The 12,567-nt window shown below is 50.1% G+C and overlaps 1 protein-coding gene across 1 annotated transcript in view; it reads right to left on the reverse strand.

Annotated features, from left to right (window-relative positions):
• The window catches only part of SKOR2 (SKI family transcriptional corepressor 2), a 35,890-nt gene extending 33,676 nt beyond the window's left edge, over positions 1-2,214 (reverse strand). The window contains exon 1 of the mRNA XM_067545640.1: positions 70-2,214. Coding sequence (XP_067401741.1) covers positions 70-2,214 — 2,145 coding nt within the window. The remainder of the gene's footprint in view (positions 1-69) is intronic.
• Positions 2,215-12,567: the final 10,353 nt, after the last annotated feature.

A 12,567-nucleotide genomic window follows, 5' to 3' on the forward strand; every position in this document is an offset into this window, starting at 1 on the left:
GCCTAAAGGTGCATTTCAATAATAGTAATAATAATAATTAGCGGGAAGGAGCCTAAAGGGGATATTTACATCTTTGTAGGAGGGCTGCTCCTCCAGTGATGGATGGTGCACTGGGCTGCTGCTGCTCCCCCCTTTCGGAAGGCCAGGGGGAGGAGGAGGATGCAGCTCTGTACTGGTGTCCCCTAGTTTCTCCTCCTGCTGCTGCCTGGAGGAGCCGATGGGGAAGAGGCCAGTCGCAGCAGCCCGGTCCTTGCTGCCTCCTCCTTTCTCCGGCAGCCCCCGGCTCTGGAGGTACCGGCTGCTCCCCCCTCGGGCGTCCACCCCTTGGTCCCCCTCCTGCTCCTCCTCCTCCTCCGGCGGCTTGTGCCCCTCCACGTCCACCTCCTGCTCTTCCTCCTCGTCCTCTTCCTCCTCCTCCTCCTCGCTGCTGTCCTCGCTGGGGTAGCTGCAGCTGGTGCCGCCGGGGGAGAGGAGGCGGTGGGGGGGCGCCGGGGGCGGGTGGCGCTCGCAGCCCGCCGCCGCCTCCTCCTGCAGCAGCAGCAGCGGCGGGGAGGCCGGGTGGTGGGGGCCGCTGCTGGCCCCGTGCAGCTTGGCCAGGCTCTCCGAGTCCTCCTTGCCCCCCACCGGCCGGAAGGCGCTGGAGTGGTGGTAGCCGCTGCCCGCCTTGCGGCCGGCCGGCCCCTCCAGCAGGTGCGGGTGGCGAGCCGGCACCCGGCCGCCGCCTCCTCCGCCACCGCCGCCCTCCGCCGCGGGGGACGCGGCCTCGCCGCCAGGGGGCGTCTCGAAGAGCGGCTCCCTGCCGCCGCCGCCGCCTGTCGGGGGAGCGGCCGCGGCCGGCGGGGTTCCCAGCCCTGCCGCCGCCTCGCCGCTGGGCTCGGCCAGGTCCAGGAAGGCCTGGCGCAGCAGGCCGGGGCCGTCGCCCAGGCTGCAGCCGAGGGCGCTGGGCGGCTGGGGGGGCGGCGGCGGCGGCGGCTGCAGGTAGGTGGGCACCGGCAGGCCGGCGGGGGCGCGGGGCGGCCAGAACATGCAGAAAGGCGGGTAGAAAGCGGCCTCCTTGCGGCCGGGCCAGAAGAGGCCCGAGAGGCCGCCGGCCGCCTTGTGGGCCTCGCCCGCCCCGTCCTCCTTCTTGTGGCACAGGCCGAAGGCGGCGGCGGCGGCGGCGGCGGGGAAGCCGTAGGGGTGCGGGAAGAGGCCGCCGCAGCCGGGGGGCAGCTTGTGCAGCACGCCGCCGAAGGAGCCCTTGCTGGGCACCGGGATGACCGGGTAGCTCCGCTGGCTCTTGCCGCCGCCGCCCGCCACCGCCTCCAGCTCCTCGTCCTCCTCGAAGCGCGCCCGCTTCGGCGGCGGCGGCTGCAGCTCCGGGGCCGCCCCCAGCAGGTGCGGGCTCAGCAGCCCGCCGCCCACCACCGCGGCCGCCGCCGCCGCTTTGACCGAGCCCAGCCCGTGGCACTGGGCGGCCGCCGACGGGGCGGGGGCGGGCGGCAGGGCCCGCTTGCGGCTGCCGCCGTTGAACATGGCCTTGACGTCCTCCCAGGCGAAGACCAGCTCGTCCTGGGGGCTCTTGTCCGTCAGCTTGAGGTGGCGGCGCCAGGAGTTGAAGTTGGCGGCGTCGGGCTGGGTGTACTTGGCCTCCGGCGTGCGGTGCGAGTGGAAGATGAACTTGTTGGGCGAGAAGTACATGCTGCAGTAGCTGCACTTGATGCACTTGGCCCGCGAGCTGTTGTAGCGGGCCGGGATGAAGCTGCCCCGGCAGCCCCAGGCGCACTCGTGCGACACGTCGAAGGCGAAGTTATCCGGCAGCTTGGGCGGCCGGTTCTCGCCCAGGAAGGACTTGCAGAGCCGCTCCGCCTCGCGCTTGGTGATCATGCCGCAGCGCCGGGAGGAGATGGGCATGGCCCCGGCCCGCCGCAGGATCTCCAGCTGCACCGGGGTGCATTGCACGCAGGTGATGCCCAGCGCCACCCGCCGGTTGTGGATCTCGTTGTAGCTGAAGTTCTTCAGCAGCGTGTTGGAGATCTGCGCCAGGCACAGGCGCTCCTGGCCGTCGATCACCAAAGAGACGATGGGGATCCCGTACAAAATCACCTGGCCCACTTGGTTCGGCTTCATGCTGGAGTGGCTGGGTCTCGGCTGGCTCATGGAGTCCGGCTGGTAGGTGTTGGCGGGGGAGGACAGCAGGATGTCAGTGGGTGCTGGCAGGGGGCTTGTCGCCATCTCTTCAGCGCTCAGCCTCAGGAGACGTCTTTGGTCCACTGGAAGGAAAAAGAACATGGGTCTGTGGCTGGGACAACGAGGGGAGGACAGGCAAAAATCACTCCCTCCTGCGACTGCCTGGTTCTGCGCAGTCCCCCCCACTCTGTTATATAACCGCCCTCCCCGGCCAACCCACCGCGGAACAGAAGTCGCACGCTGCACTCTGATCCTGCCAGGGTTTGGGACACACTTTGATCTAGTTACAGGTGAATCAGCTGGAGGAAAGTCAAACCTTTTGTTAAAAAAAGGTGGATGGTAAAAAGTTATTAGACCTGACCTACGCTTATTCCGGTCTAACAAGAGCTGTACAGAGAGAAACATGAGACATCTGAAAATGAGAGAGACAAGGTATTACCTGTCTTTTATTGGACCAACTTTTGTCCACCTGGTCTGTCTCATGTCCTGGGACCAACAGGGCTACCCCACCCCATTTCACCCCCCTAGGATTGTTTTCTGCATTCCGAGCATATCTGAACATCTATTGACTTCGGGGGAGTCTTGAAGGGCAAAGACTCTTTTACAATGTCTTTGTGCTAAAACCTGATGGGCTCGGTTGTCGTTAGTACCATCTTTAATTCACAATTTTGAATCTAAAGTTTAAATAATCTTCTACAGTGAAACGAGATCCACATCGCCTAAGTGTTACAGGGAGTGTTGGTATTTTTTGCAGTGGAAAACGCTGTCCTCGGTAGCTAAAAAGAAAAAAAAAATGGCAAGCTTCTAAAACAAAACGGAAACGTTTTAGTTAATTTGGGAGTATCCCATGTTAAAACGATCTCATCTACCGTTTGATCAACAGGGTGAATTCCTGAGGCCCAAGTATTCCTAAATAGGAGAAGGTGTTTGAAACCATTTTCAAATGTTTACTGCGTTGCGCTTAGAAAGAAGTGTGAAGAATGTTACAGCTCAGTGGTTTGAAGAATTATACAACAACCCACCCAATTACCACCCACCATCAGCAAAAAACATTTTCTGCAATAATTGATTACTTCCACTTTCCCTGGATGCTCTACAGACGTTTCCTCTGTCTGGAAAGGTTGATCGCCGACCTTTACGAAAGGTGGCCTTCTTTAAAAACTCATCCACTTCTCATTTCATCTCCGGTTAGGAGAATAGGCAGCTCTTTCATTACATCACTTAAGAACATTTTCAAAGCGAAGAACAGTTCAAACAAGGCTTTAGAAGGAAAGCTTAGCAAACCAAACAACAAAAATGTCTCTGGGCGAAACAAAGTGGTTTCTTTTTTACCCCCGTTTAAAAACAAAGCAAAAAACCCCACCAACCTACCAGTCCCTCTCTCAAGAAAGCATTGGGATAACTGGGTTAATTAAACGCCAGATCAGTTGGTTAAAATTATCTTTCTCCGCGCTATAATTGATATTGAACACACTGCACGTAGTATCTCTGTTCTGAAATCTCGCAATACCGTCCTAATTCGGCCTTGGTTGCACAGGACACGGGGACTGGTTTACTGTACGGATGCTGTTTGCATTAGGACTGGTGGCCTTCAGGACTGCGGAACAAACCTAGACCCGTTCAAACGAGACAGGAACGGCGCTGGTCAGCTCCGCTGGCTCGGCTGCAATATCTCCAGTGGACAGATAGTTACTTCCACGGCAGTTTGAGCCAACACTTTGTACCTGGTTCCCCTACAAACTCTTCAGGTAGCTCCTCCGCTGATCCTCTCCGCTGCTCTGGGCTCCGCCATAGACCGGGACCGGAATGGGAGAAATCCAGCCAGACTTGCCGGATGCGATTTTTCCAAGGGTGGTTTTGGGTTTTTTTTTTTTTGGATCAGGCGTTGTTTAAGCCGGTGGAAATGGTTTACAAATCATCTCCCCCGTCTGCCCTCCCCTTGCAAAGGCGTGGCGGGGAAAGCGGTGTATAAATGCTGGGGGGGGCGGGTGAAGGGGCTGAGGATGATATTTTTTGTAATAAAGCAAAAGTGTGGCTGGAAAAAGCATTCGCTAAACGGCCTGTGGCACCCTCCCTTTACCCGCCTCGTGTGCCCGCTGCCCGCCCCTCCCTCCGCACCCCACACACCCCCCCACACACCCCCTGACCTGCAGACGGGAATCCTGAGCAGAGCACAGCAGGCAGTACTTACCTCCGGAATCGCCGTGTTCTGCACATAGGTGTCCTCCCGTCCGTCCTCCAGGGGGACAGACATCCAAGCGTGCCCTCGACCCGAGCGGGCGAGGAGGCTCGCCAGGTTTCCTGCGCTCGCAGGCAGGCAGGCTGTCCTCTGCCTGAATGACACCGGCGGGGCGGAGGATGGCGCTTGTAGCTGGGCGAGCCGGATCAGTCCCCCCTCCTCCCCACCCCCCACCACCTCTTCCCGCCCCTCCCCCCCTTGCCAGCTGATGAGCTGCGTGTGCCAATGGGTCCGCGCCCGGCCCCAGGTGGAGCGCGCGCCGGAGCGCCTTCCCCCCACCCGCTCAGCTGCGGGCGGACCGAGAGGAGGACAGCCCGCGGGCACGGTGACGTCACCGGCTCCCAGGCACTCCGCAGCCAGGGAGCCTTCTCGCCGGGCGGAGGGCGGCGAAGAGGACCAACGCCGACCCCTTAAGGGGGCTTGCTTACTTTGGGGCGCAGACGCCCAGCTGCTGCCTCAGGGCGTCCTGCAAGGGCCCCAGGCTCGGCAGAAGGGTGCATCCCTGCGCCCGGGGTTCATGCAAGGATCTGCTATCCCCACCCTAGCAGTTGAACCCGTGCAATCCTGGCCTGCTAGACGCAGCGACTCGGCCGCTTGCCCCGCTCCCACTGCTCTCCCCAACAGCTGGAGACTTGAGGAGACGCTTTCCCCCCCTGCCCCGACCAAATGCAACACGGAGATATTTTTAAAACTACATGAGAAGATCGACCCCGCCGCCCTAGCTCGCGTTTTGCCTGACGAGGGGCATCGAGCCCGGCAGGGAATTCCTCTGCAGCCCCTTCTTCCACGGATTCTGAAGAACGCTTGCAAAAATAAATATTGCTGCATGCAGGCTCTACCGCTCACGTGTCTGCTTTCCTAGAAAATAAGTCCGCATTTTGCCTCGTTTTTATAGCAGATGGGCAACGAGGTGATCTTTCTGAGCTGGAGATGCCCTCGGCTTGTCTTGGAAGGGGGATGTCGATCCGAAAGAATCTGAGATTCAAATGACTGTCAAAAGAATGTCAGCAAGCTCTCTTTTTCTTTTTTCCTTCTCAATTCTAAGTAGCAAATCGAAAACACATCTCAGACTGTTTGTATGGGGGCAAAACTCTCATTGAACGTCTTTATGGTTCCTATGGCCCAGCGCCTCGGGACCCCCCTTACAGCGATTGTACTTGGCGCTGTACAAACAAGCTCAAGGGCAGATTTGCCTAAAGAGTGATTTGAATAAAACGCTCAGGATATTAATCTGTTGTCAGTATATTGCCCCTTAACTAGCCAGAAGTTAGGAGTTCGTATTACACACATTGTACCATAAAGGAAGGGCGTTGAAAGCTTAAAAGGCGTTTAACTATAACTGTTTAAATGTTTGTGAGTGTTTTAAGCCTTGGCACTTCCAAGACATTGTGGGGAAGGAGTCAACTGGGGGGGGTCAAAGTTACAGTTTTGGAAACTTTTGTTGTATCTGTATGACAGCAGGTAGGAAAGTTACATTGCACCCCACAGCCGACTCCGGTAGATACTGTTCAACGCAAAATCTAAAGAACAAACGCAATGGACCGTAATGAAAACATCGAGCCTCAATCAAACTAAACAATTAAGACAAGCAACAAAACCATTGAACCCAACTTTACCAAGGCGTCTCGGGAAAAATGTCCAAAAGAGACTTTTTTTGTTTGCACAGAATTGGCGAAAGAAATTAAGAACCGAATAAGAAGTCGGTCTGAAATGCGGGACTAAGGTTTGCGCTTGTATTTGTCAAGTAGATAATCAACGCTTTGAATTTCCTGACCAACAGAAAGAGCTGCCGAAAATACCGGCCGGCAGCCTGGCAGGGGAAATACTCGATCTAACGACTCACGATTTAGCCCTCCTCATCCAATTACCAATCATCTCCACGCCTCCGCTTGCCATTTCCCCGCTTTCTTTTGACTTTAAGGATTTCGAAATATTTCCCCCCGTTTCCTTCCTGTTGCTTTCCAAACATGCCTGGCTATCGCTGAGCTAATCTTCGGACCTCCTTGAGAGGTGCAGCTGTGAGCGTGCAACGCTGCACGATGGGAAGAAGAGGACCTGATCAGCAGGGCCGGCTTTGCGTTGTGTGAGCAATCATTCCTCTGTGTCGCTTCCTTAACACTTCTAGAGGAAACACTAGAGCAAATACCTGATTGCCCCCCCCCCCCCCCCTTAGATCTGACAAGATCTGTGTTTTGTACTGAGCCGGTTTCAACTCCGTTTTGCTAAGAGAAACCTTACACAAGAACGGGCTTCCCCATTCTGAAGTTTGTCAGGTCCTGGCTGGCTGTGAAAACTAAGGCAAACCCGACTAGTACCTGGCAAACACATCCAGCTCTGTCCCGTTTGAAGAGCAGGATGGATCTTGGGCCAGGGCCGTGGGTATTTGTAAATATGCCTTCATTTTTTTATTTTTTTTTCCTTTTGGGGGGAGGGAACGGCAACACGGCAGACCTTCCCGAGTGATGCTTAATCACCCCAATGCGCGTTATAAAGGATCCGGTGCATGCCCACGCCAGCTGGAGTTTTCCTGTTCGACCCTGAGCATCATTTACCAGGAGAGTCCAGAAATATTGAAAACTCCTTGTAGCTAAACTGAAGAGGCCTTACAACGCCTGCCACTCGCTCAACTCTGAAATGCAAAAGTCTGTGTTTATTACTACTTCTGTCACCTTGTATTAAATCCTGGCTAGCCCTAATGCAGCCCTCATTGTCATATAGGGACCTCCTCCCCCCCGTTTCGGATTCTCTTCCATATCGGAGCCTGCTGCTTTCATGTGAGCAATAGCTAGCTGTAAGCCTCAGATTGGTGACATTTTAATCAATGCTTCCTAGCCAGACTGACATGAATTTTACACTTCAAAACTCTCCTCCGCGAGCTAATTGATTCAAATTGTTTTATTGGTTAAACCAGTGTCACCCATTGTATGATCCATCACCACGCCACGGAAAAATTTCCTCTCCTGTCTTCACTAAATTGGTGTTTGATTCGTATATGGTACAGATAGGAAAGGGATGTTATATATACACATATCCGTAGGTATGTGTGGGTATTTAGTATTTGTTCTCTCTGTGTGTATGTGTGTATACCTATGTGTGTGTTTATTATATAAACTATATACTATATATCTATAAAATACACACCCCGTGTAAAATATTTAAGAACACCGCCTCTTTAAACAAAAGTAACAAGAATCACACACACACACACACACACACATAATGACTATATATATATATATATATATATATATATATAAAGCTAGTGCAGGAGCAACCGCTTCTGAAATCCATGGGAGTTTTCCCTGTTTCAGTATCGAGGTAGGGATTCACTTCTCAATTTACACCAGGGAGTAAATTAGAAGCAACTGCTCTTAAATCAGTGGAGTAACACCAGGGTAAAAGTGATGTAAGTGAGAGGGGAATTGGCATATATATATCTCCAGTTTAAGGCCTTCCAGCCTTAGGAGAGCCAGATAATTTCGGATCTTTAGCATTATTTATGGTGATTTCTTAGACTGGCGTGTCTGTATCCGAAAAGAGAGCTATTTAGACCGGTATTCTAACAGTAAATTCATAGCCCAAACGCCATATATTTCCTCAAGTATGCTGGAGCCTCTTGTGTCTGGACACGTCTTGACAGTCATTTAAAATAATTTACCTAAAATAACTTCAACATAAAGCTCGATCTTTCAAATAGAGGAAGGCGATCTAATTGCAAGAAAAGGCAGAGCTGGAGAGAAACTTGGGTTCATCCTATACTGTGGCTAGGTTCTGCAGCACATCCTGAATAAATACACATTCCTTTCAATGCCTGGGGACACACAGCCCTAACTCCCATTAAGGCTAATGCGTGTTAGGCCTGTAAATCCCAACAATCAAAAGGAAAATCGCGTGCATAATTTGTCAGATCGGCCACCGTTTCGACACCCAGTCGCTAGAGTCTGTGCTTCGACTTCGGGTTTCTTTGCTCTTGTTGGTTTCAAGTTAGAGCGTTACTGAAAAAGACGTTTCACTTTCTTTTCTGCTGTGATGCTGTTCTGCAGTAGCATAAGCAGGAGGGAAATAGTTCCATATGCCTGCAAATTCACGTTATCAGGGTGTCACCAGTGCATGGGTATAAAGACGTTTGGACAGCTTTTCAGATTCTTAGTACCCTTAACTAACCACCATCCCCCAGGAGCTAAATAATACCACAGGAAATACAGATTGAAACCAGTCTAATTCCGAAAGAGCCTGAGCCAGCGTTTGTAGTTAGCATCCTATATTTTTAAAGAAGATTTTTTAAAAACAACTTTTTTTTGACACGCTAATAGCTTCTCTGGATCCCTTGGGCAAAACTTTAGGGCCCCATCGAATAATGCTAGTGCAGGAGCAACCGCTTCTGAAATCCACGGGAGTTTCCCCTGTTTCAGTATCGAGGTAGGGATTCACTTCTCAATTTACACCAGGGTGTAAATTAGAAGCAACTGCCCTTAAATCAGTGGAGTAACACCAGGGTAACAGTGGTGTAAGTGAGAGGGGAACTGACCAATAACGCCTACTTCAGAAGCATGGCGAGATGCCCTGTTAACTGAGGAGCCTTTTAGCCATAATCCAGATTTGCTTGGATTTGCCCCGCGGAAAGAACCGATCGCGATTCGTGCTGGACCTAGCGTTACGGAAGAGCTTGGCCGTTGTGGAACCGCATTGAAAGGAACGAGTGACAATCCGAACCGGCCTCGTTTACACGTGGCCTGCTAAAGGGCACGCAGAACTGCAGCCTGGGGGGCTCGCACTGGCTAACCGGATCGCTTTCTATGGTGAGTGTCTCTGTCCTTTAATTATACAGCCCAGCAGCTTGTAAGTAAAGACATCCGCTCTACATTCTGGTCTCACTTGTACCGGTGTAAATCCGGAGTAACCTCAGAGGGGGAGTGTGGCTTTACACGGGTGTAACTGAGAGCAGACCTGGAGTCATTCTCCGTCAATTGCCACCCGGAATGGGTTACTTAATAACGAAGCCAGGGCATGGGGTTCGTCTCTGAAGACGGATTTGAAAGGAACCGTGAGCAAACTTCTTGTAGGGACAGAGAAATTCACTTTTTCGCTAGGGTCTACTTCCCACCCCCCTTCCTGCATAATCATCTGTACAGAGCGACCGCTCCTGTAAGCGAGTCAAACAGAAGGCAGAGCGATTTCTGTTCCTTGAGGAATAGCTGATTCGAAAGCAAGTGTAGAGAAAGGGGAAAGTACCATAAATCCAGCCCAATCCTTCAGGTTTACTCCACATCAACCCTCCCTCACCGCTTTTATTTACTCCAGCAGTGTCTATTCTAGCAGCCATGCCACGAGGAGCAGCGTTACCTTGGTGCATTTCAAAACCACAAAGAAAGCCAACCCCTGTGCAAATTCATTACCTGCCCCCCCCCCCCCCCCCATGAAACTTGCAGCTCTAATAGGCGCACAAGGTATCATTTCAATTTGCATCTTAAATAGATCCATGCACTGAAGTCGGATTTAAAAAAAAAAATACCGATATGATTTTATGTTGGGACTTTTTGTTTACACGGAAGCCCACTTATTAGGGCGATTTTTAAAAAAATATTATTTTAATCGGAAAGCGAAAGGGGTATTTGGGATTGAGATGGTCCCATCTGGAAAGCCTCAGAGCTCATTTAGATCACATCACTTCAGGCTTTTGTCTCTGCTCCTGAATAACTTAGCTCGACACAACAAAAGGGCAGCGATCTAGGTGGAATTTTCATTGGCCAAAGACGCGTCTAAAAGATGCAGCTATGATCAGGATCAGGGGGAAGGCGGCACAACTCGGTCTCTTTCTACTGACACTTTAAAGGCAGTGGGAGAGTTTAGGGAACTGATATTTCTGTGGATCTTGACAGTCCTTCGGCAGCAGGAAGACCCCAGCAATTGCTGACTGGACGTATGGGGGAGGGAATTAATTTTAACAGCAGCTTTTGTTCGAAGCAGCTCTTTTAACTTCACAGTTAAATATGCTTCAGGTCACTGAAGGCAGAGATTGTCATGATTCAAGACATTTGCAAACCTTTGTAAGCATATCCGAATAGTTCCACTGTAGGCATATGAAAGTGGTATCATAGCAATCAACGTTAAACCTGCTGTGCTGAAATTGTATTAAAGGTGCAATCTGTGATTGTAATGCTCTGTACGAGAAATGACAGCCCAAGAATAAATCCTTTCTACCTATCTCTTCTTTACGCTTTTTGGGACTATTGTACCTTAAAACGCGTGTCCCTATTTCTACATCTTTGTCCTACCTATAGAAATTAATGCAGCCCGGGCGGGAGGGGGGAACAACAACAACTGCAGATTTAGACATTAGTGAATTGACCTCCAGAAAATAAACCTCAGCTCTTCATTTAAAAAAAAAATGTATAAATTAAACCCTTCTTTGAATATCTGAAATCAGAAACGTTTGCTTCAAGGTATTAAAAAGGGAAACAAACTTTTACAATTGAAAACGAGGCCTTAACCAATTAGGGTTGAAGGAAAAGCAAGACCAAACTTCTGAAGAAAACATGGTGAGATTATCTGAAAACTCACAATGCTGGCAAATAATTAAAGTTTGCATCTTTTAGAATCAAGTAACCTTGGGTGTCTTAGAAGCAAATTGTACAAACAGGCAATTAAGATGAGCACTGAGAGTTTCAGAGGAGATATAATGAACCAACTTTAATTACTATCTTGAAATTAAAAATGTAATATACAGATTTAAATTTATTTTCACCTAAATTGTGTATAAAATTATATGGCTTTTTTTTTCCAGGCTAAGAAACGAATTGTGCTCAAAGCCTGCTACTAAAAAGTCTGAAGTACTTTCCCAACCCAGTTCCCAGACACACAGTAATAATGATACATTTATCATTACTGATGACCACCCACTGGTTTATTATTGCTTTGTTACAACTATTACAATCAAGAGATTTCTTTATTTACTGTTAACATTCACTTAAAGCTGAATGTTAATGACTCTTCTGAATTCACCAAAGAGAGTTTTCTGTTATATTTCAGGAGTACTTACGTTTTCTGTTTCAGAAATGGAAAATCAAGGCATATTAGAAGGCTGGGCGAATGTGTTGCTCCTATTTTTGATACTTAAAAGGACATTTTAAAGGATTTGTCAACCCAGATTTTCAACAGAGTTGCAAAAGGGTTAACACATTTCACATACTTGACTGTAGCTAATTATGTAAGTATTTTATTCCAGGAGATTCATTCATTATTGATAAATGTTTGCAGTAACTTCCTGCTTTGTAGAGTTGTATTTTGTCAGGAATAAACAACCTATGGGTATTATGTTTGTTTAGCTCCACAATTTGACAGCTCACATTACCCACTTATGGGTCTGTGAAGTCACAATTTGACTCTGACCCACCAAATGTAAGTTCTTTACTTTCCACTGCCATATTTCCCCCTCACTGGCATGATTTCATTGTTATGTTAAAAGTTATTTGTCAGGGATGGTATTATACAAGAAGGACATTTCCCCCCGAAGGTTTTGTAATATAACTGGACTGCCCATCTTTTGGAGGCATTTGATTAGAAGCCACAATGACAACGGCATCGTTACAGTCATGTTGGGAGGTTTTAAAGCACCACAAATGGTTTTTGTTTGTAAACCAGTGGGTGGTTGTAGGTGCATTTCTTAGACCTCAAAGTCATTTTAAAAGCACAAGCTAAAATCTGCTCCATGCAATACGTTTTGCTTTTGTTTCCAAATGTAGATTTACACATCACAAAATATTGCTTCCGTACACACACACACACACTTTTGACCGGTCGACTTCTGCCCCCTGCCCCCCTGCACACTTCGATATCTCCCCCCCCTCTTTTCCAGGTCTTTCACCCATTTAAATACAGATTCAAATTGCCTATTAAAGAGGAAGGTGGATTTTTATTTGAAAGAAAACGGTCCAAGCTCTGCCAGCCCACCCGTTCGAGTGAGATGCCACTGAGATAGTCTGGAAATGAATTTAAGTGCAAAATGTACTGGGACGAAATCAAAAGGGGCACAACTACTCTACAATCCGCAACGACGCACCGGATCCGGATCAGTCTGGGCTCGTTTTCAGCCGGCATTATTGCTTCTTACTCCGAGAGGGAAAGGAGCTACGTTACAATCCTTTACAATGGCAAGACCC

The sequence above is a fragment of the Emydura macquarii genome, unplaced genomic scaffold (genome assembly GCF_026122565.2).
Source record: "Emydura macquarii macquarii isolate MOO-44397 ecotype Brisbane River unplaced genomic scaffold, CSIRO-AGI_Emac_v2 contig_1045, whole genome shotgun sequence".
Lineage (NCBI taxonomy): Eukaryota > Metazoa > Chordata > Testudines > Chelidae > Emydura > Emydura macquarii.